This window comes from Typopeltis vanoorti, chromosome 18 (genome assembly GCF_054136105.1).
Source record: "Typopeltis vanoorti isolate ZY-2024b chromosome 18, IOZ_Tvanoo_1.0, whole genome shotgun sequence".
Classification (NCBI taxonomy): Eukaryota; Metazoa; Arthropoda; class Arachnida; order Uropygi; family Thelyphonidae; genus Typopeltis; species Typopeltis vanoorti.
This window is the reverse complement of record NC_143566.1, coordinates 38,209,705-38,237,232: the sequence shown is the minus strand read 5'-3', so window position 1 is coordinate 38,237,232 and position 27,528 is coordinate 38,209,705. Positions and strand designations below refer to the sequence as shown.

At 37.6% G+C, this 27,528-nt stretch overlaps 1 protein-coding gene across 3 annotated transcripts in view; it reads left to right on the top strand.

The window, feature by feature from the left end:
* The window catches only part of Pcif1 (Phosphorylated CTD-interacting factor 1), a 300,185-nt gene that overhangs the window by 43,034 nt on the left and 229,623 nt on the right, over nucleotides 1-27,528 (top strand). For all 3 annotated transcript variants that reach the window (XM_090408077.1, XM_090408079.1, XM_090408078.1), the window contains exon 3: nucleotides 10,610-10,804. In XM_090408077.1, coding sequence (XP_090264203.1) covers nucleotides 10,618-10,804 — 187 coding nt within the window. In that variant the 5' untranslated portion in view covers nucleotides 10,610-10,617. The remainder of the gene's footprint in view (nucleotides 1-10,609; nucleotides 10,805-27,528) is intronic.

Genomic DNA, 27,528 nt, shown 5'->3' with positions numbered 1-27,528 from the left:
TCACTGTAAGTCTTTTATACCACGATATTTCACCCTTTCTGGTCGAATATCATCTACTCATGCTGCCTTTTCACATTTCAAGCATTTGATCGCTTTTTCTATTTCAAGTATGGATATGTATTCCTGACTGCATGCCTGGTCAGTGTTTTTTTCCACTGTGTTGTCATCACTGCTTGTTTCATTTAGCAGTTTTTCAAAGTAATTACTCCATACTTCAAGGATATCTTTTTCTCCCATTTTCATGTCACCTTTATCATCTCTAACTCCTTTTACAGCTTTTTCCTCCATTCCTAAGCTTCTTCAACAACCTCCAGAATATTTTGCCACCTTGATATTTTTTTCTATGTTCTTGCCAAAGTCCTCCCATGACTTTTGTTCAGCTAGTTTTACACACTGTTTAGCTTTCTTAGATTTGTCTCTATATTCTCTGAGAGCATAAGCTGACTTATTTGTCAGGAACTTTTGATATGCTTTCTTCTTTTCCTTCACTGCCTCTTTAACTTCCTGTGTCCACCGTGGAGTTCTAATTTTCTATCCTCGCAGACATCTTCACCACATGCTTCTCCAGCTGAATCAATGAGGGTTTTCTTCAAGGCTTGCCAATGAATCTCCAATGTTTGGTTCCTGTTCTCAATCTCTTTCCTTTTTTCTTCAATAATTTTTGTGTATTTTAGTCTACACTTCACATCTGAGAGGTGCTCAACTTTTATTTGCTTTAAAACTTTCTTACATGTTATTCTTTTCAATATGAAATTCAATTTTATCGTGCTCAAGACCAAATAGTGATCACTTCCAATTTCAAATCCTTTGTACACTCTGGTGTTCTGCACCAGGGAGAAAACATCACTATCAACAATAACATAGTCAATGAGACTTTTCTTATTCCTTGCCTCTTCTCTCCATGTGAATTTGTACACAATTTTTATGTTGGAACATGGTGTTAGTAATAGCCAGTCCATGTCCTGAGCAGAAATCCAACAGGTATTTGCCATTATTATTAGCTTTACTCTTTTCTCCAAATTTCCCAAAATATTTTTGTATATCTGACAATGACTTCCTACTCTGCTATTTAGATCCTCAACAAGGACCAACTTTTCCTTTTTCATTGTGTCAGTAGCTTTCTCTAGATCCTCAAAAAATTCCTCCACTTCTAACTTAGTAGAACCTTCTGTGTTACCATAGGCACAAATAAGTCTCATTGTCCTGTTCCCCATTCTGATATTTGCCCAAATCACTCTACTTGACACTGCCTGCCATTCAAGAAGATGAGCCTCGTATTTTCTGTTGATTACTATGGCTACTCCTTCTTTTCCTTGATTGTCATTGCCTGAATATAACATTTTGTATTTATTGCCCAGAAAGATCTCACCAGTTTTTGTGTGTTTTAATTCCGTCACCCCTATTATGTCGATCTAGTACTTATCTAATTCCTCTGCTAGCTCCATTTCTTTGCCATTCAGGCTTCTTATGTTGATAGTACCGATCTTTAACTCTGGTTATGTTGAGTTGGGGTGTGTTTTCGGATTTGTTCCAGTAGCCGACTTTTCACTGTTCGCCCTGGTCCCGGCATGAAATTTTGTCATGTTGTACCATTATTTTAGTTTAACCAATAGGAATACAATTTCTTCGGCTAAATCCCAAATTGCCAGCCCATCCTCGTTTGTTCAGTATCCAATTAGATACCCAACAGGGTGCACCATGAGAAGGTGAGGATTGGACATTAGGTCAGAAGCCCTGGTCAGTTCTCCGCATTCGTTTAAAGGCTATGTGGAGGTCTCCTCTCAGTTATACAGCTTTGACCCTTAAGCACCCCATTAAAGATGCCAAGAAATTATATTCTTGGTTTAATCCTTTATCCTAGTGTAAGCAAAAGAGTGTTTTTGAGTGCAGTATCTTCATGACTGGGTTACTTGTTGATAGAGGCTAATGAATTATTATTTATGGACACTGCATGGAGTCAAATGATTCACTCCGTCCATCAACACAGTGCCTATCATACCCTTAACATTAATCACTGTTGGGGCACTCACAACTAACTCTGGCAGTCCATTCCACTCATTAACTATACTCCAAACAAAGAACCTAGCCTGAACACCTACACTTACCATCTCTTAGACAACTTCCAAGTGTGATCCCTTGTTCTCCTCCTACTCTCCCATGTAGTGCAAAATTTCTTCTATGTCAATCTTATAGAATCCCTCTAGTAACTTAAAAGTTTCCATTGTATCCCCTTTCCTCTGCCTTTCAGCTGAACTCTGCAACTCACACCCCCTCAATCTATCCTCATTGAGATCATTTCACATACCTGTCACTAGCTTGGTCACTCGGTTCTCTGAATCCTCTCCACCACCTCCTGATACTAAGAAATGCTGTTGACCAAATCTGGTCAATAGTCAAAACATGGCCAAATCACAGCCTTATAATAGAGGATAATAACCTCTATATCTTTACTTGTCAGTGTGTTCTTCAGCATCCAAGTAATCCTCTGAGCTATTTTGCTAATTCTTACAATATATCCTCTTAATTTCAAATCTCTATCCACCATCACCCCCAGATCCCTAGTCTCATAATTTTCTTGTAAACCATCAGTATGATAAGACACATGTAATCTTTTCATCCCAAAGAGCATTATTACCTTCAATTTTACAAAACTGAACTGATAACCATTGTCTTTTGCCCATATTGCCAATTTATTTAAATCATCCTGTAAGATATCTACAGGATGATTTAAATAAAGATATCTACTTCACCTTTATCAGCTTTTGCATTCCCTAGTTTTGCATCATCAGAAAACATCTGAATATCCCCCTTCAAATCTTCTGCTCTATCATTAATGTACAGATTAAATAGTAGTGGTCCTAGTATAGGGGCCCTGGGAGCACTCCATTAGTACCCCTCATTCAGCTTGATTCCGCTCCTCGATAGTGTGAGTGGAATCAAGGCGAATGTATGTTCTTTCTTGTGGTTATATCAGTTGCTTTAATATCATTTTGTTCTAGGTGTTTATTCAGAACTTTCCATCCCCCATTTGTATATTGATTAGAATTGAAGATAAGCCATCCCTGTCTAACACCGTGATTGATTTCAATCTCTTCTGTTAATTTATTACTTAACTGTAACTTTATTTTGTATCTTTATACAGGAACTCTGTTTGATAACATATTCTATAATACTGAATGACTTGAACCAAGGTTAAAATAAAAAACTTTATTTGGGCGACTAGTTTCATCTAAAACTAGACTTCTTCAGGTGCACATCAAATAAAGACCATCATAACTGGAAAGGAACTGGTATTTTAAAAAACAAAACTAAGAGACATATCAAACAAACTGTAGAGATTTCAGCTTACAGTTTCAAAAAGAAGAACAAACTCTGGTTGTATTATTGTGCACATGCATGCATATGAGATCTTGAGTAGTAGAGTTGTGAGAGTCTGGTAGGCTCTAGCTTAGAGTGTTGTTAATATGGATGGGGTTGAGTATTATTTCTTTAGGTTCTATAATTTTTCTCTCCACCTCGTCACAACAATGGTGAATATGGGCAGTTCTATCCCAGAGTACTTGATTTGAAGGTTTTCTTCATTTGAATTAGCCGAAAATAGAACATGGCTAGACAAGGCATTGCCACGAGTTCTGTTGTAGTTAATGTCTCGTTGATGTTCTTCTAAACGTAGTTTGACTGATTTCTCTGTCTGTCTGAAGTACAGTTTACTGCAGTTGCAAAGAATCTTATAAACACCAGGATATAATAAATTTAGTTTAATCCTTAATCTAAGTGTGTGCAAACAAAGTTTGCGCCTGAAAGTATCTTCAGGACTGAGGTAAGGTGACACAACACCGGGCGACTCCTTGCAATGGTGGAGCAAGCTATCAACACTTCTATCTCAGTATCTCCCATAATGCATAACACATCTCCTTGCGGATATGTATAATGTTATGCATTAAATGGGAAGGGCCACTACCCAGACCAGTTTCGACCTTTTTTTCGAAGTTAGTCTGGGTAGTGGCCCTTCCCATTTAATGCATAACATTATACATATCCGCAAGAAGATGTGTTTTGCATTATGGGAGATACTGAGATAGAAGTGTTGATAGCTTGCTCCACCTTTGCAAGGAGTTGCCCGGTGTTGTACCACCTTACCTCAGTCCTGAAGATACTTTCAGGCGCAAACTTTGTTTGCACACACTTGGATAAAGGATTAAACTAAATTTATTATAGTCTAACCAAGTGAAAAATAAACTTTCAAACACCAGGATATTTGAGATTATTATGTTTAGTTTTAGGATGACTTAAGATTGAACATAGTTTAGGAAAGGGTGTGAAGAACGTCTTGATGTTATATTTCCTCAGAATTTTAGCTAATTTCAGGGATATAGAACTAACATATGCCATAGAAATACTACCTTTAGAAATAGTCGTGTCTTCTTTGAGTAGCCATTAAGTAAGAACGTTCTTTGAAGTTGACTGAGTTCATTTTTAAGTTCCTGTTCATCCGAAAGAGGAGACCGAGCTCAGTGACCCAGAGTAGAGATGATACCTAACTTCTGCAGAGGATAGTGGTGTGAGTCAGCATGAAGGTATCTATCTGTATGAGTCGATTTCCTATAAATGGATAACTTGAGTTGTTCTGTCGACCAGGTAAGTTTAATATCTAAGAAGGAGAGAGAGCTGTCAACCTCTAACTCAGATGTGAACTTGATATTAAGATGAATATTATTCAGGTATTCTTGAAAGACTTGAAGGGTATCCAGACCATGTTCCCAGATTTAGAAAATGTCGTCTATGTAGCAAAAACCTTAAGTTTTAAGGCAGAAGATGAAATGGCTTTCTCCTCAAAATTCTCTAGGTAAACTTTGATAAAGGGTTTTTTAAAGGTCAGTAGGGTGAAGATTTTCTTTGAAACTTTGTTCTTTAAAAGAGCAAGTACCTCATTTTTGAATAAAGATACTATGTCAAAGCTAGCCAAAATATCTGAGTTTGTGATCATAAAGTCCTTAAGCTTGGAAACAAAGTCTGTGGAGTTTTTAATAATGAAAGTCAATTTTACCATGAAACATTTAAGAGCAGAGGTGAGAAATTATATATATGTACCAATTTCTTTGGCTTACGATTACGAAAAATCTTTCAACTTAATAGACCTGTGTAAAATGTTCATCATCATCAAATTCCTGCCATGTACCCTCAAGGGGTGTACAGGATATGATAGTACTACATGAAAAAAATTACATCATTATTAATTTCCTATCTACAATTTTCCTCCAAATCAGTCTGTTACTTGTCAACACTCCAATATTATCAGATCTTATATTTCTATCGTCTAAAGCACTTTGTACCGTATCAATCCACCTATATCTTGGTCTTCCTCTGGGTCGTTTTCCTGCCAACCTGGCAGAGAACACTTGTTTTGCTAATCTTTCCTCGCCCATTCTGTTTAAGTGATCATACCACTTGAGATTAGCTCTGCTAACGCATTCCTGGATGCTGACAATGTCAAGTTCTTTCCTAATATCCTCCTTTTTAATATGATACTGCCATTGATGCCATCTGTTCACGCCTATAATCTTTCTCAGGACTCTCATATCTGAAGTCTCTAGTCTTTGGTCAAGTGTTTTACTTCTGACTCAGCTCTCAGATCCATAAGTTAAAACTGGTTTGAACACTGTCTTGTATACAGCTAATTTAGTGTTCCGACTAATTTCTCTCTTATTCCATATGAATTTATTCAATTGACTTCCCACCATACCAGCTTTGCTGATTCTGTTGTCTATTTCTATATTTAATTTACCATCTTCAGTAAAAATCGTGGCTAAATAGCTGAAATGTTTTACTTGTTCCACAGGTTCTCCATTCACAACACAGTTGACATTTTCAATGATTCTGCCTATTTTCATTGTCCTTGTCTTTTTATTGCTGACCTTCATACCATATCTATTACAATAGCTATTCAATTTAGTCAGAGAATCTTGCAGACTTGTAGCGGATTTATTTAGAAGTATAACATCATCCGCATAAAGCGAAGAGCTGACATTAACATCTCCAATTTTGATATCATGTTTAATACCACTTTCCTTCATAATGTGATCCATATAGATAATGAATAAAAGAGGGGATAATGTACATCCTTGTCTCACACCAGATTTAACATTAAACCATCTTCCTGCACTTCCTTCAATTCTAACTGCTGACTTACAACTCAAATAAAGACTAAGTATTGCTTGATATAATGTCCCATTGACACCATATAACTGCAGCGTATTGAATAGCTTCTCTCTTGGTACCTTGTCATATGCCTTTTCCAGATCGACAAAACTTAAATACAGATCTTTGTTATATTCCCATGCTTTCTCGACTATTTGTCGTAAAGTGAAGATCTGATCCAGACAACCTCTATTTGGCCTGAATCCAGCTTGTTCTTCACCAAGCTTTTCTTTCACAATTCTTCTCAACTGTTTCTCAAGAATACTTGCATAGATCTTGCCAGGAACACTCAGTAGGGAAATACCTCTGTAATTCTCACATGCAGTTTTATTTCCCTTTTTATATATGGGTACTATGAGAGCTCTACTCCAATCATTGGGAATTCATCCCTCTGTCCAGGCTTTCTGAACTATGCAGTGCAGCCACTGTAAGACTCTTATACCACCATACTTCAGCATTTCTGGTCGAATATCATCTACTCCTGCTGCCTTTCCACATTTCAAGCCTTTGATCGCTTTTTCTACTTCAAGTATGGATATGTATTCCTGACTGCATGCCTGGTCAGTGTTTTTTACCACTGTGCTGTCATCACTGCTTGTTTCATTTAGCAGTTTTTCAAAGTAATTACTCCATACTTCAAGGATATCTTTTTCTCCCGTTTTCATGTCACCTTTATCATCTCTAATTACTTTTATAGCACTCTTTCCTCCATTCTTAAGCTTCTTCAACAACCTCCAGAATATTTTGCCACCTTCTTGATATTTATTTTCTATATTCTTGCCAAAGTCCTCCCATGACTTTTGTTTAGCTAGTTTTACACAGTGTTTAGCATTCTTGCATTTGTCTCTATATTCTCTAAGAGCACAAGCTGACTTATTTGACAGGAACTTTTGGTATGCTTTCTTCTTTTCCTTCACTGCCTCTTTAACCTCCTGTGTCCACCAGGGAGTTCTGATTTTTTTATCCTTACAGACAACCTTACCACATGCCTCTCTGGCAGAATCAATCAATGTTTTCTTCAGAGTTTGCCAATGAATCTCCAAGGTTTGATTCATGTTCTCAAACTCTTTCATTTTTCCTTCAATAATCTTTGTGTATTTTAGTCTACAGCTCACATCTGAGAGCTGCTCAACTTTTATTCGCTTTAAAACTTCCTTACATGTTATTCTTTTCAATATGAAATTCAATTTTATCCTGCTCAAGACTAAATAGTGATCACTTCCGATTTCAAATCCTCTGTACACTCTGGTGTCCTGCACCAGGGAGAAAACATCACTATCAACAATAACATAGTCAATGAGACTTTTCTTATTCCTAGCCTCTTCTCTCCATGTGAATTTGTGCACATTTTTATGTTGGAACATGGTGTTAGTAATAACCAGTCCATGTCCTGAGCAGAAATCCAACAGATATTTGCCATTATTATTAGCTTTGCTCTTTTCTCCAAATTTTCCCAAAATATTTTTGTATGTCTCACAATCATTTCCTACTCTGCTATTTAGATCCCCAACAGGGACCAACTTTTCATTTTTCATTGTGTCAGTTGCTTTTTCTAAAGCCTCAAAAAATTCCTCCACTTCTACCTTAGTAGAACCTTCTGTGGGACCATCATTGTCCAGTTCCCCATTCTCATATTTGCCCACATTACTCTACTTGAGACTGACTGCCATTCAAGATGATTAGCCTCGTATTTTGTGTTGAATACTATGACTACTCCTTCTTTTCCTTGATTGTCATTGCCTGAATATAACATTTTGTATTTATTGCTCATTAAGATCTCACCAGTTTTGGTCTTTTTTGTTGCAGTCACCCCCTATTATGTCGATCTGGTTTTTATCTAATTCCTTAGCTAGCTCCATTTCTTTGCCATTCAGGCTTCTTACGTTGATAGTACCGATCTTTAACTCTGGTGATGTTGAGTTGGGGTTTATTTTCAGATTTTTTCCAGTAGCTGACTTTTAGCTGTTCGCCCTGGTTCCCTGGCGAAAACAACGGGGGCCTTGTTTAACTGGGTGACGCCCCAGCCGGCTTGAAATTTTGTCATGTTGTACCATCATTCTATATTTTGGTTTAACCAATAAGAATACAATTTGGTCGGCTAAATCCCAAATTGCCAGCCCATCCTCGTCCGTTCAGTATCCAAGTAGATACCCAACAGGGTGCACCAAGAGAAGGTGAGGATTGGACATTAGGTCAGAAGCCCTGGTCGGTTCTCTGTATTCCTTTAAAGGCTATGTGGAGGTCTCCTCTCAGTTATACAGCTTTGACCCTTAAACATCCCGTGTAAAACGTTTGAAGTTTTAAAACACAGGAATAGATGGTGTTTATATTAACTCATATATATGAGAGAGGTTCATCAGTAATCAATTCAAATGAAAAAAAAAAAAAAAAATGAGTCTCTAAATTATTTTCTTGTCTGTTTTTTTCAATAATTTATTTTAACACATAAATATTGTCTATGCATGATCTTCCATGTCTGAAACATTTTGTTCTTCTGGAAGTAGATTGTTTGCAATAAAAAGGAGTCAGATAGTTAGACTATCTCACCGCAATTATTTGTTACAGTCCTTGAATATGCTGTCAAAAAAGAAGACTGAATATAGATGAAAAATATTTAGTCTATAAATTGCTGATGGTATCTTTCTAATAGCAGCATCACCAAAATAGCTAGAACACATGATTATTGAATTAAATGATGTAAGTCTGGATATAGGCCTTCAGATAAATGTGATAAATCAAAAAAAAAAGAAAAACAGTATATAATGCCAGTCTGGCTGGCCGAGTGGTTAGCATATCTGCTCTCCAGCCAAAAGGCTGTGGGTTCGAATCCCGCCGTGGACATGGATGTTTGTCTGTGAAAATACTAGTGGTGATGATTGGTGGTTGATTGCATTGGTGTAGATGATGAAGGTAGTCGCGGTTGGTGGAGACGGAGAATTGTAGAGTATACCCTCCCTTGATGAGTCTTTGGACTCCATGGAGGTGCTATGTAATAATAATAATAATGTATAGTGGAAATACTTCAGAACAAAAAACAAATTGAAATAAATCAAAGACAGATTGAAATAGCAAATTCATGCAAATATCTAGGACAAATCATTACAAACAACCATAAACTTCATAATGAAATTTCATCTAGAATATCAGCAGGATGGAAAATTTTTAATCATTATAGAGATATTTTAAAGCAGCCAAACTGCCTAAAGAAAAGATCCACAACCAGTGTGTATTCCCAACAATGACCTATCATGAAATCTGGAGTCAGACTAATGAAATGCATAAAGAAACCAAGAACAGCACGAAGAAACACGTGGATAAGGAAGCAAACAAAGGTAATGAACATTGCCTTAGTAATAAAAGGCAACAAATGGCTCTGGGCAACAAGCGATGAGAATGTCTGACAACAGATGGACAAAGAGAACAACAGAATGGACACTAAAAAACTGGTTATCAGAAACCAGCTAGCCCAATGATAAGATGGGACGATGATATAACAAGAAGTTATGGACAGAAGAACCATGGAGAGGCATTCAACCAGCAGTGGACTGAAGAAAGCTGTTGATGATGATCGTATAAACTTTGTGTATCTTGTACCAGATGTAATGAATATCCTTGTTTTTTTCATTATATTCCATAATTTTTTTCTGTGTGTTTTATCAAAAGCCTTCTCCTAATATATTTTTTTTTCCTGTTATTTATTTATTTTTGTTTTACTGATTTTAATTCCTTCGTTGTTATGGTTGTACATTCCACACATACTTAATATGTACCAGATGTCCTATCCTATCCTTCTCATGCATCCTAGGATGGGTTGAGCCGGTTTAATGCAGCCGGTTCGTCACTCCTCTGTTGCATCCCCTAAGGGCAGTATTCATGACTAATTCGTGTGTGTTCATGGGGCCGGTTTGCCTGCTTGTGGGAGGACAAACCCCAGATAAACTGGGGAGAAAAAAACCTTCCTGTCCATGCCCAAGACCGGCTAACTTGGCTATGTCTGAGAGAGATCCTTGATCTCCTCACATTGATGACGGGAATTGAACCCAGGACACTCCTTTCCCAGGCATATGGTTGTGAAGCGCATAGCCACTAGGCTAACCCCACATACCAGATGTACTTAATATTATTCATGCTAATCTTTCGATCATTGACACTCTTTAAGTAAAGCTTTGCATTTGTAGAATTGAGCATGTTGATTTTGCTTTATCATTACTAAGAATGCGAGTGAATCATTGCACATACCTCTGAAGTTTATCATAGAAACGTAAGAATGAGAAAGCTAGCTTAGCTGCTTGTAATTATTCAAACCACGTTCAGTTTGGTTTGGTTTGTCTTATTTTGTTAATTGTCATGCTAAAAATTATGATACTTATATATTTTTTTTATACTTGTTTGGTTTGATATTTGATTCTAGATGATTACATGAAAATACATTTGATTATGGCAAGTGTTCCAATTACAAGGCATCATTCTTTAGAAGATTCAGAAATGAGGAATCATGGTACAAATATAACAGTGAAAGACAGTTCAATATCAGTTATTCAGCCTCAACTTGGGTTACCAGAATGGGACGATAATGCCACTGCTACCGATAGTAGTGCAGTAACAGGTATTAATGCTTGTTTTTGCATTCCAAAGTAAACTTATATGTAATATAACTTTACTTATATCTAGGTATTAAAGGTATATATAATATCTATTTATTTATTCTTTAAATCTTTCATCATTTGTCACTCCCATCCACAAAAAGTTGTATATTGTATGCTACTATACTATCCGGTAATTAACTTAAGGAATTTACAACGCATAAAACGGATATTAATTAAAGAAAACTTTAATGAATACCTTCAATATTTCGGCAACATCACGTTGCCGTCTTCAGGAACATACAAATATGGTATGTGCGTGCAGGCACTAACAAAAGCAAATGAGGAAGAAGGCAAGAATTACAAGAATTACTATACTATCCATTGGCTGAACTGAAGATGTTCATCAAATTCCTGACATGCCCCCTCAAGGGGTATAGGGGATATTACAGTAATACTCATGAAAAACTTATATCATTACTAACTTACTATTAACACTTTCCCTCCAAATCAATCTGCTCTCAAGACTGCAACATTATTGCTGATTTTCATACCAAATTTATTACAACAGTTATTCAATTTAGTCAGAGAATCTTGCACACTTGTACTGGATTTGTTTAAAAGTATAACATTACTCCATATAAAGAGCTGAGATTTTCATATTTCATCTCCAATTTTCATATTAGGTTTAATATTACTTTCCTATATAATATGATTCATATAAATAATAAATAAGAAAGGGGATAATGTACATCCTTGTTTGACACCAGATTTAACATCAAACCATCTTCCTGTACTTCCTTCAATTCTAACTGCTGACTTACAACTCAAATAAAGACTAAGTATTGCTTGATATAATGCCCCTTTGGCACCATATAACCAAAGCATTTTAAATAGCTTTTCTCTTGGCAGCTTGGCAATAGCTCTACAAAACTTAAATACAAATCCTTGCTGTGTTACCAAGATTTCACAACTATTTGTCTTAAACTGAGAATCTGATCCTGGAAACCTCTATTTACTCTGAATCTAGGTTATTCTTCACCAAGCTTTCCATGTTCCTTCTCAACTGTTTCTCAGGTATAGTTGCATAAATCTCAGTATAGAAATTCTCACATTCAGTTTTATTTCCCTTTTTATATATGGGTACTTTGAAAGCTCTACTCCAATCATCTGGAATTCATCCCTCTGTTCAGGTCTTCTGAACTATGCAATGCAGCCACTGCAAGACTTTTATATCTTTATAATTGAACATTTCTGCTCAAATATCTACTCCCTCTGCCTTTCCACATTTCAGGCTTTTGATGGCTTTTTCTACTTCAAATATGGATAAGTATTCCTAATTGCATGCTTGTTTGAGTGATCTTTACCACTGTGCTGTCACTGCCTGTTTCATTTAGCAATGTTTTGGAGTAATTACTCCATACATCAAGGATATCTTTTTCTCCAGTTTTTATTATTATTTGACACCTCACTTTGGAGTTCAAGACTCATCAAGGGAGGGCACCTCTCTGTCTGCACCACTCAACCTCATCCATCTGTCATCCACATCAACGCCATCTACTGTCCACCATCACCACTAGTATTTTCACAGACAATTACAAACATCCATGCCCACAGCAGGATTCAAACCCGCAGCCTTCTGACTGGAGAGCGGATACGCCAACCACTCGGCCAATCGGGCCGGCCTAATTCCTTTTACAATACTCTTTCCTCTATTTCTGAGCTTTTTCAACAACCTCCAGAATATTTTGCCACCTTTCTGATATTTATTTTCTATGTTTTTGCCAAAGTCCTCCCATGACTGTTGTTTAGCTAGTTTTACAGTGTTTAGCTTTCTTACATTTGTCTCTGTATTCTCTAAGAGCATGAGCTGACTTATTTGCCAGTAGCTTTTGATATGTTTTCTTCTTCTTCTTCACTGCCTCTTTAACTTCCTGTGTCCACCATGGAGTTCTGAATTTGCTATCCTTTCAGACAACCTCACTACATGCTTCGCTCCAGATGCTTTATTTTTTAAATTTTATTATTATTATTTTATTTATTTTTCTTTTACACTGTCTGGAAACCCTGTTCCAGATGCCAAACATGAATCTGTTTTCAAGCCACATCAGAAAATAAGAAGCACAATGGCATCATTGGCTTCCATTTGGAAACTGATGCAATATGAAATGAGTATATTTGCAGGCTCATTGAACAGTGCAATTTTGATCCCAAGAAAATCGTCAGGTACCACTCTTTCAAGCCCACGATCACATAGAGAGATGGAATGAACTTCTCGCACTTAATAAAATTTACTTGCCATACCCTGACAAGCCATTTAGCTGTGAACAACAAGTTAGAAGGAACCAGCCCCATATCACATGAACCTGATCAGATCTGACTTTCACAGCATGAAAATAAAAACAGCAATTAAGAAAAGAGCTGGAAGAGAAATGTCAAATTAGAGAAGAAACGTGTACATTCAATTACAAAGAGGGGGGTACTAATGAGAAAATCAACCTCTGTAAACAATGAGAAAATCAACCTCTGTAAACAATGAGAAAATCAAACTCTGTAAACAATGAGAAAATCAAACTCTGTAAACAATGAGAAAATCAAACTCTGTTCACAACAAAGGTGTTTGGGATTAGCTTTTTCGTAGCTACACACTTTTTACTGCTTCTGCCTTAGAGGTTGGGGTCTGCACATATGTTTGCTCTGATATACCATGCCGGAGAGTATCCAACCTGGAATCTTCAAATTTGACCTCCTTTGGCTAAAAATCACCTTGACTTATTTTACCAAATTCATATGCTATCTGTACTTCTCTCCTGCTAACAGCCAACCTGAACTCTTCAATCACCTTTCCTTAAATGTTGATTTTCTCTAAACAGGGACTTCATCTTCCTCAGGGACTTCAATATTCACGACACTAACTAGCTGCTTGCTTCCAACTGCACAGCTCATGCAGGTACAGAGGCCAGGACTTTTGTAGTCATAAATGATCTCTCCTAAATTGTTCACATGCCAATCAGAATAACATACCACCCTAACCACTCCACAAACTCATTGGATCTCTTCTTCATTAGTGATCCTTCTAAGTATGCTGTGAATGTTGTCAGCTCTCTAGGTAGCTCAGACCACTTTTCTTGCTCAGATTGTTACTAACATTTATTCCCTACTCCATGCTAAATTCTTGTTCCCTATCTAAGCCTTGGTCTACCTACAGGTGTGCCAAGACTGTACAAAAGAAGAGTCAGGCATACCACAATTGACTTGCATCCAAAACTCTCTTCCTATACAACCTACACCAAAGCTTGGAATAGTGCAAGAAAATTATCACAACATTGAAAACTGATTTTGAGAGAGCTAAAAGCAGGAAACTTGCATCCTGCCCAAACAGCAGCCATGCCTTCTGGACTCTAGCCAAAGCTATCAGTCGTAACTTCCCAACACTACTCTCACCACTATTACACCCATGTGGTACTGTTACATCCTCACCCACAGAAAAAAGCCAAGCTCCTGGCTTCCTACTTTGCCTCCAACTCTTGCATGGTTGATCATGGCAAATATCCCCCCAACCATTTCAAATGCCCAGCACTCAATGCTGTGTTTGATCTTTTGCCAGAAAGAGATTAGAAAAATTTTGCTATAACTATATTTCAAAAAAAAATCTTTCAGCCCTAATGGCATCCTTCCAATTGTTCTAAAGGTCTGTGCCCCAAAGCTGACTCCCACTTTGTGCTGCCTATTTACACTTTCTTATTCCCCCAGTATCTATCCATGCCATCTAGAAACTACCTCATATATAACCTATTCCTAAAAAGGGTGATAAATCCTTACTTTTAAACTACCATCAATTTCTCTCACCTCTATTCATTCTAAAGTAATGGAATTCTCGTAGAAAGGCTTAGACGTTGGTTATGCATTTTTTACTAAGTAATTTAAGGAAATTACAATGTCACTAGGATATACATTAAAATAAATTTTAATATACTTCAATATTTCGGCAATGTCACGTTGCCATTTTCAAGAAACTTAAGAACAAGACACGTGCACGCAGGCACAACAAACAGTAAATGAGGAAGAAGCAGGAAGCTATTATTTTTCCTAAAGTCCTGATGGTGTCCCCCTAGCTGGCAATGTTGGTATTCTTGGGCGATTGGGCTGAGGGTCTTTTGATGTAGGTTTTCCAAATTTGAGGCATTCTCGTGCAGCCAAATTTGTTGAGGTTCGGATTGTTTCTTAGAGTTGAAGCTGATTCCACGAAAAGCCTTTCATACTTGTATTTACTACGGTGTACTATAGTGGCTTTCTTCCACCGTATTCTATGGCAGGTACCCAGTGCATGGTCAGCAAGACCAGATGGCTGTACTGGTGAAACCGGATGTAGTCCTTGTGTTCTGAAATTCTGATATTGGCTGTCCTGCCTGTTTGGCCAAAGTAGGACAGCTTGCAGCTGCAAGGGACCTGGTATATACCAGGTTGGTCTAGGGGTCCGTAACAAGAAGTTAAGTCGTTTGTTTTTAGGATTATTTGTAATTTTTTCTGAGGTGCCTCGGATATAGGGTATGGTGATGGATTTAGAGTAATCCTTGTTGTGAGGGGGGCGGGGGGTTGTGGTTTACTGGTTTCAGTATTCGGTTACAATTTCAATATGGCCACATGGCTCCGATGCACTCCTCTCCTTCCTAACACATATAAACAACCAACACCCCAGAATCAAATTCACCCTGGAAGAAGAAAAAAACAACTGCCTTCCTTTCTTAGACACACTAGTCACCTGCCAGTCTGATGGAACCTTGGTTTTCTCAGTCTATAGAAAACCCACCCATACAGGCAGATACATTCACCAACAATCCCACCACCCCTCCTCACAACAATATGGAGTCATTAAGACACTACACAACAGGGCTAAACTTATCTGTTCAAATGACAATGCCCTAACCACAGAACTAAACCACATTCTCAACACTTTCTCAGCCAATGGCTACCCCCCCCTACAAAAATCCAAAAAATATTGAAACCAGTAAACCACAACCCCACCCCATCCCTCACAAGAAGGATTACTCTAAATCCATCACCATACCCTATATCGGACTACATCCGGTTTCACCAGTACAGCCACTCTGGTCTTGCTGACCATGCACTGGATACCTGCCATAGAATACGGTGGAAGAAAGCCATGATAGTACACCGTAGTAAATACAAGTATGAAAGGCTTTTCGTGGAATCAGCTTCAACCCTAAGAAACAATCCAAACCTCAACAAATTTGGCTTCATGAGACTGCCTCAAATTTGGGAAACCTACATCAGAAGACCTTCAGCCCAATTGCCCAAGAATACCAACATTGCCTGCTAGGGGGCACCATCAGGACTTTAGGAGAAATAATAGCTTCCTGCTTCTTCCTCATTTATTGTTTGTTGTGCCTGCATGCACGTGTCTTGTTCTTAAGTTTCTTGAAAGTGGCAACGCGACATTGCCGAAATATTGAAGTATATTAAAAAATTTTTTAATGTATATTGAAATATACATTAAGTAATTTAAGGAAATGACGTAATTTCCTTAAATTACTTAGTAAAAATAAATAAAAATAAATAAATAAATAAAATAAAATAATGGAAAGAACCATCATTGGCCAATTCCTGTGTTACCTTGAAGACACTCATCTAATAAATGACCGATAGTATGGATTCTATCCCTGTTGATCAACAGGAGACCTGTTAACATATGTCACCCATCTCTGGACAAACATCTTGGAAAGGTTTAGTGAATCTCAAGTGGTATCTTGATATCTCTAAAGCTTTTTGACTGAGTTTGGCACAAAGGGCTATTAGGAAAACTCCAATCATATGGTTTGCTACCTGACTTCTGCAATTGGGTAGCCAGCTTTCTGGCTGGACACTCACTTTGAATGATGGTGGATTTGCTCCTTATCATCTATCTATACAGCTAATGCTGGGGTCCCACAAGGCTATCAGGGTTTTTTTGCCCACTCTTTTTCTTCTATACATAAACTATCTACTCCAGCTGACTGCCAATCCAGTACACAGTTTTTGCTGATGACAGCACATTACACTCCTCCTTTTCATTTGACAAACCTTGCAAAACACAGATCACCACAACCACCAGAAATCTAACTTCTCCAACCTTAAATTGTGATCTTCAAAACATTCATCAGTGGAGTTTGGCTAACATTATCAACTTCAATACCAGGAAAACACAGCTCTGCATTATTTACCACAAAAAAGAACTTTGTTCTTCCAATCTTACCTGTAATATACTCAAATCTCTGTTCAAGATGAGATTCACCTTTTTGGAATGAATCTAATCTTTCTCTTGGCACGGCACAAACATATCACAACTATTGCCTCCTCTGCATCCAAAAAAATCTTTCACTTGAGGTGTTACTTTGAACAGCTCTTAACCCTGTACAAATCACAAATGTGCCCGACTATTGAATACTTTTCTGATATCTAGGGTAGTGTGTCCCCTAAGAGCTCCATGAAAATGCTGGATTCTATACAGAAAAGAGCAGCTAGATTGAAGACCCCTCTCACAGTAATACACTTCACTCACTTTTTCACAGGTGTTCATTCTCCACAGCCTGCATCTTCTATAAATACTTCTATATACAATATATACAAAATGCAGGCAACAATTAACCAGCTCCTTCTCACAGAACAAATTTCTCCTCTTTTTCGTTTATCCCTTCCACTGCTACTCTCTGGAACAGTCTTCCACCACGTGTTTACCAAGGAATACAGCCTATAACTTTTAAATCAAATGTGAATGAGTTTCTTATCACCCATCTACAGTACTAAAGTACTACAGGTTGACCAACCTCTTGTAAATTGGCTCTCCATATAAAAAAGTTCTGTTCACTTCCTCAGAACATTCTCAGAACTCTCATATCTGTGGTGTGCTGTCTCAGCTCTCAGATCCATAAGTTAAAACTGGTTTGAACACTGTCCTTGTATACAGGTAATTTTGCCTAATTTCTCTCTTATTCCATATAAATTTATTCATCTGACTTTCTACTATACCAGCCTAGCTAATTCTGTCTATTTCCATTTTTAATTGCCATTTTCACTAACTATTCGAATAGCTGAAATATTTTACTTGTTCTGTATGTTCTCTATTCAGGGTGCAGGTAATGTTTTCTGGTTTCTGCCTATATCCAATGTCTTTGTCTTTTTAATGATGTTTTTCTTACCAAGTTTTTTACATCAGTTATTTAGTTTAGTCAGGGAATTCTGGAGACTTCTACTGGGATGTAGAAGTATAACATCATTTTCATAAAAAAAAACAGCTGAGATTAACATCTCCAGTTTTGATATCAGGTTAAATACTGCTCTACTTCATAATATGATTCACATAGATTAGGAATAACATGAACTGAATAGCCACCATAGGTCCATTTCACATGTTCAAAACACACCATAAAAAAAACCTGGATCTCGCATGCATTCAACCACTGAGTAACAGGTTTTTCCATCTCATCTGCCCTAGACTGCAAAATCACAACTGTCTGTACTGAAAGATCCCCTTATCAATCTCTCCTCTCCATTACTCAAACTTCAAAGACCACATTCCTTCAATGTGTTCTCAGATATTATCTTGATCAACAGTGAAACACAATGAAGCTTTAAACAGTCTTCTACCTTAATGCATTATCATTCTACTGCTGTCTGTGTAACAGTGTACTGTAATGTTTTTTTCCTCTTAATTTTGCCTTTAGCTTAGTGTTTTAAATCTCTGATGAAATAGCTAAGATGATTATCAAATACTCAGATAATAAAAATTGCAATTCTATAATAAAAACTGAGCTTTAACAAATTCTTTCTTAGGGAAGTTTTTGTGCTGTTTAAAGCTGAGTTTTTATTCCTCCCAGTTATTCAAAGCTGGATAACTGGGAGGAAACCTCCACATAGCCTTTTAAGGCATGTGGATAACCGACCATGGCTTCTGGCCTAATGTTCAATTATAACATTCTTGTGGTGCATCTTATTAATGGGTATCTACCTAGATACTGAACAAACAAGGATGGGCTGACTGTCATTCTGTACAATCATTATGCATTATGACAGAATTATGAAATTCTGTCATAAAATGAAATGATGGTACATTAACTGGATGACACTCCAGTTAAACAAGTCAGGTACTAGAAAAAATCCAACATCAATAGACTTCAAGATTGGCACATCAACATAAGGAAAATAGAATTAAAGTGACAGAAGAACTACATAAGCACCAGATCAATATAATAAGTGTTACTGAAACAAAGATGAGAAAAACAGGTATATTCTTTTTTAGCAACAAATACAAGATGTTACGTTTAGGAAATAATGATGAGAGAAAGTGAAATAGTGAAGTAAGCAAATATCAAAATGGAGAACTGGTCAATATTATTTGTGTCTATGGTGCTATAAAAGGTTCTAGAAAGGAAGAAGTGAAGGAATTTTTTGAGTCATTACAGAAGTCACTGACACAGTAAAGAAGGAAAAGTTAATCCTTATTGGAGATCTAAACAGTGGAGTAGGACATGATTACAACACAGATATAGAAATATTTTGAAAAAATTATAGAAGAGAAGATGTAAGAAAAGTCTGATTGGTTATGTTATTGTTAATTGCGATGTTTTCCATTGGTTCAGGAAAAAAGAGTAAACAGAAGATTTGAAATTGGAAGTGATCACTATTTAGTTTTGAGCCGGATAAAATTGAATTTCATATTGAAAAGAAGGGTGTGTAAGAAAGTTTTGAAATGAATCAAAGATGAGCAGCTATTAGAAGTGAACTGTAGACTCAAATTCACAAACATTATTCAAAAAAATTGAAAGAGATTGAAAACAATGACTGATTTAGCCAGAGAGATATGTGGAGGAGAAACTTGCAAAAATAGAAAAATCAGAACTTCATGGTAGGCACAGGAAGTTAAAGTGGGAGTGAAGGAAAAGCAGAAAGCATATCAAAAGCTACTGGCAAATAAGTCAGCTTGTGCTCTTAGAGAATACAGAGACAAATGTAAGAAAGCTAAACACTGTCTAAAATTAGATAAACAGACGTCACGGGAAGACTTTGGTAAGAACATAGAAAATGAATATCAGGAAGAGCAAAATATTCTGGAGGCTATTGAAAAAGCTCAGAAATGGGGATACAGGGCTAAAAGGAATTAGAGATGATAAAGGTAACATGAAAACTGGAGAAAAAGATATCCTTGATGTATGAAGTAATTATTTCAAAAAATTGCTAAATGCAATGATCAGTGAGAGCATACTGGTAAAAAACACTCAACAGGCTAGTAATCAGGAATACATATCTATACTAGAAAAGGCCATCCAAATCCTGAAATGTGGAAAGGCAGCTGGAGTAGATGATATTCAACTAGAAATGGTCAAGTGTGGAGGTATAAAAGTCTTGCAGTAGCTTCATCTTATAGTTCAGAAGGGCTGAACAGAGGGACGAATTCCAGATGATTGGAGTAGAGCTCCCATAGTACCCACATATAAAGGAAATAAAACTGAATGTGAGAATTACAGAGGTATTTCTCTCCTCAGTGTTGCTGGTAAGATTTATACAAGTATACTTGAAAAACGGTTGAGAAGGATTGTGGAAGAGAATCTTGGTGAAGAACAATCTGAATTCAGGCTGAATAGAGGCTATCAGGATCAGATTTCCACTTTATGACATATAGTTGAGAAATCATGGGAATATAACAATGTTTTGTATTTAAGTTTTATAGATCTTTAAAATGCATATAACAAAGTGCCAAGAGAAAAACTATCCAAAACACTCCAGTTATATAGTGTCAATGGGACCTTACATCAAGCAATACTTAGTCTTTATTTGAGTTGTTAGTCACCACTTAGAATTGAAAGAAGTACAGGAAGATGTTTTAATGTTAAATCTGGTGTCAGACAAGTATGTACATTATCCTCTCTGTTATTCATTATTTTTATGGATCACATTATGGAGGGAATTGGTATTAAACCTGATATGAAAATTGGAGATGTTAATCTCAGCTGTTCATATGCCGATGATGTTATACTTTTAAATAAATCCAGTACATGTGTGCAAGATTCCCTGACTAAATTGAATAACTGTTGTAAGAAATTTGGTATGAAAATCAGCAATAACAAGACAAACACTAAAAATATCAATTATATCGTGAATGGAGGGCCTATAGTACAAGTAAAACATTTCATCTATATAGGCACAATTTTTAGTGAAGATGGTAAATTAAATATGGAATTAGACAACAGAATCAACAAAGCCAGTATGGCAGGAAGTCAACTGAATAAATTTATATGTAATAAGAGAGAAATTAGCTGTATGCAAGACATTCAAACCAGTTTTAACTTATGAATCTAACCCAACTGACCTAATTTCTAACCCAGCTCTCAGTTGTTCCTTGATGCTAACATTGTTAGCATTCAGGAATGTGTTAACAGAGCTAATCTATTGCTAATCTCCGATCCTTGGATTAGCTATTAGCTAATCTAAGGAAAGGAGAGGAAAGATTAGCAGAAGAAGTGTTCGCTGGGTCTTTTTCTGCCAACCTGACAGGAAAAAGAAAACCCAGAGGAAGATCAAATGCAGGTGGATTGATACAGTAAAAAGTGCCTTAGATGACAGAAATATAAGATCTGATAATGTTGGAGTCTTGACAGGTAACAGATTGATTTGGAAAATTGTAGATAACGAGTTAGTAATGGTGTAAGTTTTTCATGTAGTATTATCATAATATCCTGTACTTCCCTTGAGGGTATATGTCAAGAGTTTGATGAGATCTCAAATTAGATGACAAGATACTGCATTCCATGCAGTATCTTGTCATCAGCTTTTGCAAAATCCAGCAGTGTGATTGTAAACTTACTACCTTTATCCATCTCAGCTGTCACTGTATTATAAAACATGAGCATGTTACTGAAGAAAAATTACCATTACAAAACTATGTTGCCTCCCATAAAGTATCCACTTTCTGTATGTTCATTGCTATATTTTGTTCTTGATTTACTTCTCCAGTACCTTGATGAGGGCTCCTGATATGCTGATCGGTTGGTAATTTGCTATATCAATCTTGCACCCTCCTTTCGCAATGGATGATATATAAAAATTATATATATACGCTTTTTTGCAGACCCTTGGGACTAACCCAGAGCCGAGTCTTAGAACATGGTCAAAGGCATTGCCAATTCCTTAGCACCTTCTCATAAAACTCGAGCTGCCATGCCATCTAATCCCATAGTTGCATTCACATCAAGGTTCTGTAATGTGCTTTGCACCTTCAGTTCATTTACCTCAGTTTCCAATATAAGCCTTTGCCTCTCTCTTGTTACTGCAGTGTCTCTCTGCCTGGATGATGATACTCTTGCAAAGTGCGCACTGTAATTCTACTATATTGTCTGATTCAGTTACCTCCACACCATCAGCATTTTGCATAAACATTCTTTTTACTTGAAACATATTCTTTGGGATAATAAATTAAAGAATCCAAGAAATTATATTCTTCGTTTCATCCTTTATCCAAATGCAAGCAAAAAAAGTTTGTATGTGAACTATCTTCATGAGTAGGCTACTTGTTTATAGGAGCTAATGACTTCACATCAGTTGCCTTTGTATCCCATAGTGCAAGGCACATATCCTTACAAACATGTATAATGCTATGCATTATGGGAATGGCCACTACCCAGACCAGTTTCGACCTTTGTTGAAGTATATTGAAGTGCAGGGATGCTTCTCCAAAAACTCTGAGTGATTTATAAGATCACCCTAAATCTCATTGAGTAATTCTAAAGGATCACTACTAAACTCATCACTTGTGACCTGAATCATTCCGTGACAGGAAACTCAGAGGCGGCTCATTCAGTGACAGGCAAGGACTAACCACTGTGCAGAGCTTCTCTACTCCTCCAGAAGCTCTGGCTACCATCAGTAGTTGCCAGGGAGCCAGACCCAGAAGAGATACCAAGGTGAAAATTGATATTAATGTCTTTAGGGTGAAGCGAAAAGCTTTTCATATTCCCAGCTATCTGTTACGGCTACAGTGAGGGTAGAATTTTATGAGCAGTTTGCTCGCCCTGAATGGGTGTGGAGATTATACATTGCTACAGAAGTTAAAATAGATTTGGGTCTTCTATGCTTGAATACATCCTCCTCATCGTATGCTACAGCTTGCTAAACTAGATTATTGGGATGTGTGGACGTCTTTAGGAAAAATTTTGTTGCTGAAGATTGTAGGAAAGAGAAGATATAAGGAATATTTGTGTCTCGATGGAGTTGATTATTTCTGACGAACCATGGGGCGTTTGGTATCATTCGCAAGCATTTGTTTTGTACACATTAAAGTTTGATGATATTTGTAGTGGAGGTGTGGCTCCAGGCTGGAGAAGCGTAAGTGACTATAGGATAAATCATCAGCTGGTATAAAAGCAATTTGATTCTGATTTAACTTGCTGTTTCTAGTAATTAGGGGGTAGATCTGGGCGATGGCTTTAGATGCCTTTGCACAAGTTGCCTTGATGTGTTGGTTAAAAGTTAATTTTTTGTCGAGGATGACACCAAGATATTTTGTTTCTGTCTGCCAGGGAATTTTGGTATTGAATACTAAGATCAAACTGAATAAGATCTCCTGCAGGAGATATTGACCTTTTCATGAAGAGAATGGCTGTGCTTTTTTGGGGATTTACTTGCAGTCTCCATTTGGAGAACCATCTTTCTAACTTTAGAAGGTTTTCTTGAAGCTTTCTGGTAACAAAGTGTGGTCAGAGAGATCTGGCTAACAATGCTGTGTCATCCGCATACAGGGCCATGATGGATGACATAGATTGTGTGGGATATCTGACATGTATACAGAGAACAGCAATGGAGCCAGTAGGGATCCTTGCAGTACTCTGGCCGAGATGAGGTAGTGCCATTGATCTTGACTTGCATGGTTCTGTTTTGTAGGTATGATCTAACTAGGTGTACCATTTTCATTGAGATGCTAGCTGTAATGAGTTTATGTAGCAAACCGAAGTGCCATATTTTGTCAAATGCTTTGGATAGATCAAGAAAAACAGCTCCCATATATTGGCACCAGTTGTAGTTGGTGGTAATATATTCCGCAATTCTGTGGATCTGCTGGGTAGCACTATAGTGTTGTCGAAAACCGAACTGTTCTTTAGGAAGGATGACTAGTTCATTTACTGAGGCTTGAAGTCGTGAAAAGATGACCTTCTCCACAACCTTACCCAGGTTGGAGATGAGACTGATTGGACAATAACTTTGAGGCAGGTGTGGGTCCTTGCCTGGCTTGTGTATGGGAATTACATCAGCCAGTTTCCAGGTGGAAGGAAAATAGTGAAGTCGTAAGATTGCATTTATTATTATGGTCAGGTGCACTACAGCTTTTCTTGGAAGTAGCTTGATCACCGTATTTGTAATGCCGTCTGGTCCGGGAGCTTTTTTATTCTTTAATTTTTTAATAATTTCATATATTTCAGCAGGTGATGTAGGTGCAATATGGTCAGTACTGATATCTGGAAGTTTGAGTGAGTTTCTGTGAATTTTATACAAATGATCAAAATCTAGGTTTTCATATGAAGGTTTGCATTGCTCTTCTAAATTGTTTGCTATGACTTCTGCCTTGTCTACGTCTGTGTGAGCAAGGCACTGGTCAGAGAATATTGGGGGAAGGGATCTCTCTTTGTTTTTGATATTTCTCAGTAGTCCCCAGATGGAGTGATCAGTGGATGAAATAGAGGCTAACTTTTCTTCCCATTCGTTTCTATGAGCTTTGAGTGCATCTCTCACTGCCCCATTTAGTCTATTTAGAGCTGTTTTGTTTTGTGGTGCACGAGTGTTACGAAATCTTTTCTTGGCTCTGTTTTTTTCTCTGATCAAGTTCATAATGTCTTCGGTCAAGCGACCTGGCTTGCGGGCAGTTTTGTAGGAGGTGGCTACTGATATTAGCAGAATTAATTTGTTGGGTGAGGTTTATAACTGCAGATTCTACTTCTTTTGTACATATGCAAGGAACTGATCCAGTATAATCCTTGAGTGCTGTTGACAGTCTTTCCCATGATATATAGGAATGAGAAGGAGGAGACAGGTATTCTTGTTTTCCCAGCTGTAGTAGAATTTGGTTGTGATCAGATGACAATTCATTTATTGATTTTAGGCTGTATTGAAGATTAATATCCCACAGGATAGCTATATCCAGGATGTCCGCAGTGCCAAACGTACTAAGATGGTTGGTTCGGTGGGGTCTGCCATGACAGCATTGTTTGATCCTATGTAGGTGGAAAGGATGCAGCCGTTCTTGTTGGTGGATCCGCAATTCCACGCAGGGTGCTTGGAGTTCAGATCCCTGGCTATAATGGTGGGTTCTCTGATGCATAAGATGGCATTTAGGTCAGAGTGTAGTAGAGTTTTTAGGGGTGGAGTTGTAAGCAGAGTAGATTTTCAGTCTGCCAGCTGAGCTGGTGAATACTTCCACGCCTGTGATCTCAAGATTAGTGGTTGGAGGATTGTTCACAGAACTGTGCTTGATGCAACTTTTAATGAAGATGGCAGTGCCACTGCCACTGTAGATCAATCTGTTGCTTCTGTATAGGTGGTAATCCCCTTATTTTAGGGTTATCTGAGGGTCTTGAGTGTGATTCACTAATTAATATAACATCTGGTTAATACCTGTATGCGAAATCTTGGAGCTCCAGAATTTTGTGTTAGAGGCCATTTGCATTCCATGCAACGATCTGAAGGGAGGCTGGAATAAGCTTGTTTCTATTCATTTATGAGTGCTGTGAGGATGACCTGGGTTTCATGCAGAAATCTTTTAGTGGAGGTTGCTGAAGGGTTTGACAGGTCTTGTAGCATGTTCGCTATAGAGGCTGTAATAACAACTGTCAGGTTTGTAGGTGCTGTTGCCTGATTCTGTTCTGGTATTGATTTATTTGAACGGGCCACATCGGCATAACTTCTTGTTTGCCTTTGGCTCCCTTTATCTTTGAAGGTCTCTGACTGTGGCTGCTGAGCCTCCAGTTGTGGTGCATGGGCCTCTGGCGCTCTTGTACTGTAGGAGGCGGGCTGTTTATCTGTCTCCATCCGTCTGTTCTTTGGGTGCTGAATGCATTCCTTATAGTTCGCAGGATGAGGGCCACTGCAGTTGGCACATTTGGCTGGGGTGGTTTTTGGTTTTGTGCAGATGTTGGTTGGTTGGGTGGCTATCCCTGCATTTTAGACATTTAAATTCAGTTTCTGGTCATGGCCAAACTTTTGGCATCTGTGGCATTACCCAGAAGATGCCCTTTTCTGGAGTCGTTCTGGTGTGACGATGAGCCCACAGACTGTTTTTAAGTTGTAAATATCTTTCTAGATGTTATGAATTTCTACCAGGCATGGGAGTCTTGTCAGATCTATGCATTCGGCTGACCTTGACTGGAGGATCCTGTAAATTAAGATCAGCAGCTATTTCTGCTGTGTCAATGTCTTCACAGACACCACAGAGGATTACTTTTAATTTGTTTTTGGGGCTGAGCATGAAGGTATGATACTGGATGCCTCTGTCATCCATTTCTTTAGTCAACCTTCTATAGTCTGTCACTGTTGTTGGTTACATCTTTATGCCTTCATCCATGTTTTTGGCCTTTATAAAGTCAATGTGTAGATTGTACATTGTAGATCTTAGAGCTGCCCATCTGTTTTTCTCTTAGGATAATCAGAGGCACCTTTTCTTTAGGAGAAACAGTGGCATCCGAACCTTGACCATCTTGTTCCGTTTCATTGTCTTTGTGTGGTTCTTCTGTTATTCTTCGCGTTTTGCATGCACACACCTGTACAAAGTCTGAAGAAGTGGAAGTCACCGATTCTAACTGATCTTCTATTCTCTCGGCGGCAGCATCTGTGACACTTGCAGGGGAAAACGTATCATAAAGTTTGACTTTTCCTGGCCAATTATTGTTGAGTAGTTCACCAAATCTAATGAATTCTCGATATACTTCTTCAAATATCATCTTGTTCAGCTGAAGGTGAAATGACTGAAAAAAAAAAAAAATGTTCACCATGCAGTTGTAGCCTGGCCAGCACTTCTGCAAAACTTGGAATCTTTTGGTGAAGAGCCCTGATGTAAAATGGCAAGATCTTCAGAACACATTACAGCTTAAAATAACACATCCCAAAAATCACCGACTACCTTGAAAAACTTGCAACCAATCTTCGAGATACCAAGGTTGAAGTAATGCAGAAGTCATATATTTACGATATACAAGTAGTCAAAAGGTGTCGCACCTTTATTACTAAAATACTCTAGATTGGAGATAGATTTGAAATTTTTTAATTTGGTTGAACTATAAATTAAAGATGGCAAGAAATTATCTTCTTGATTTCATCCTTTATTCAAGTGTAAGCAGACAAAGTTTGCAAGTGAAGTCTTAGTCCTGAGGATAAAAGTATCCTCAGGACTAGGCATAGGAGCTAATGACTTCACATCCATTACCTTAGTATCCCATAATGCAAGGCACATATCCTTACAGACGTATAATGTTATTCATTATAGGAAGGGCCTTACTTCAACCTTGGTATCTCTTCTGGGTCTGGCTCCCACTGATGAGACTTCAATAAACGTTGAAACTTGTCTGGGTAGTGACCCTTCCCATAATGCATAGCATTATACATGCCTGTAGGGTAATTCTATACTTTAAAATGCCAGCCAAGTTCTGAACATATTATGAAAATAAAATACAATAGTGCTCTTTTGAAGGAGAGAATTATTTAAAGTAGCATT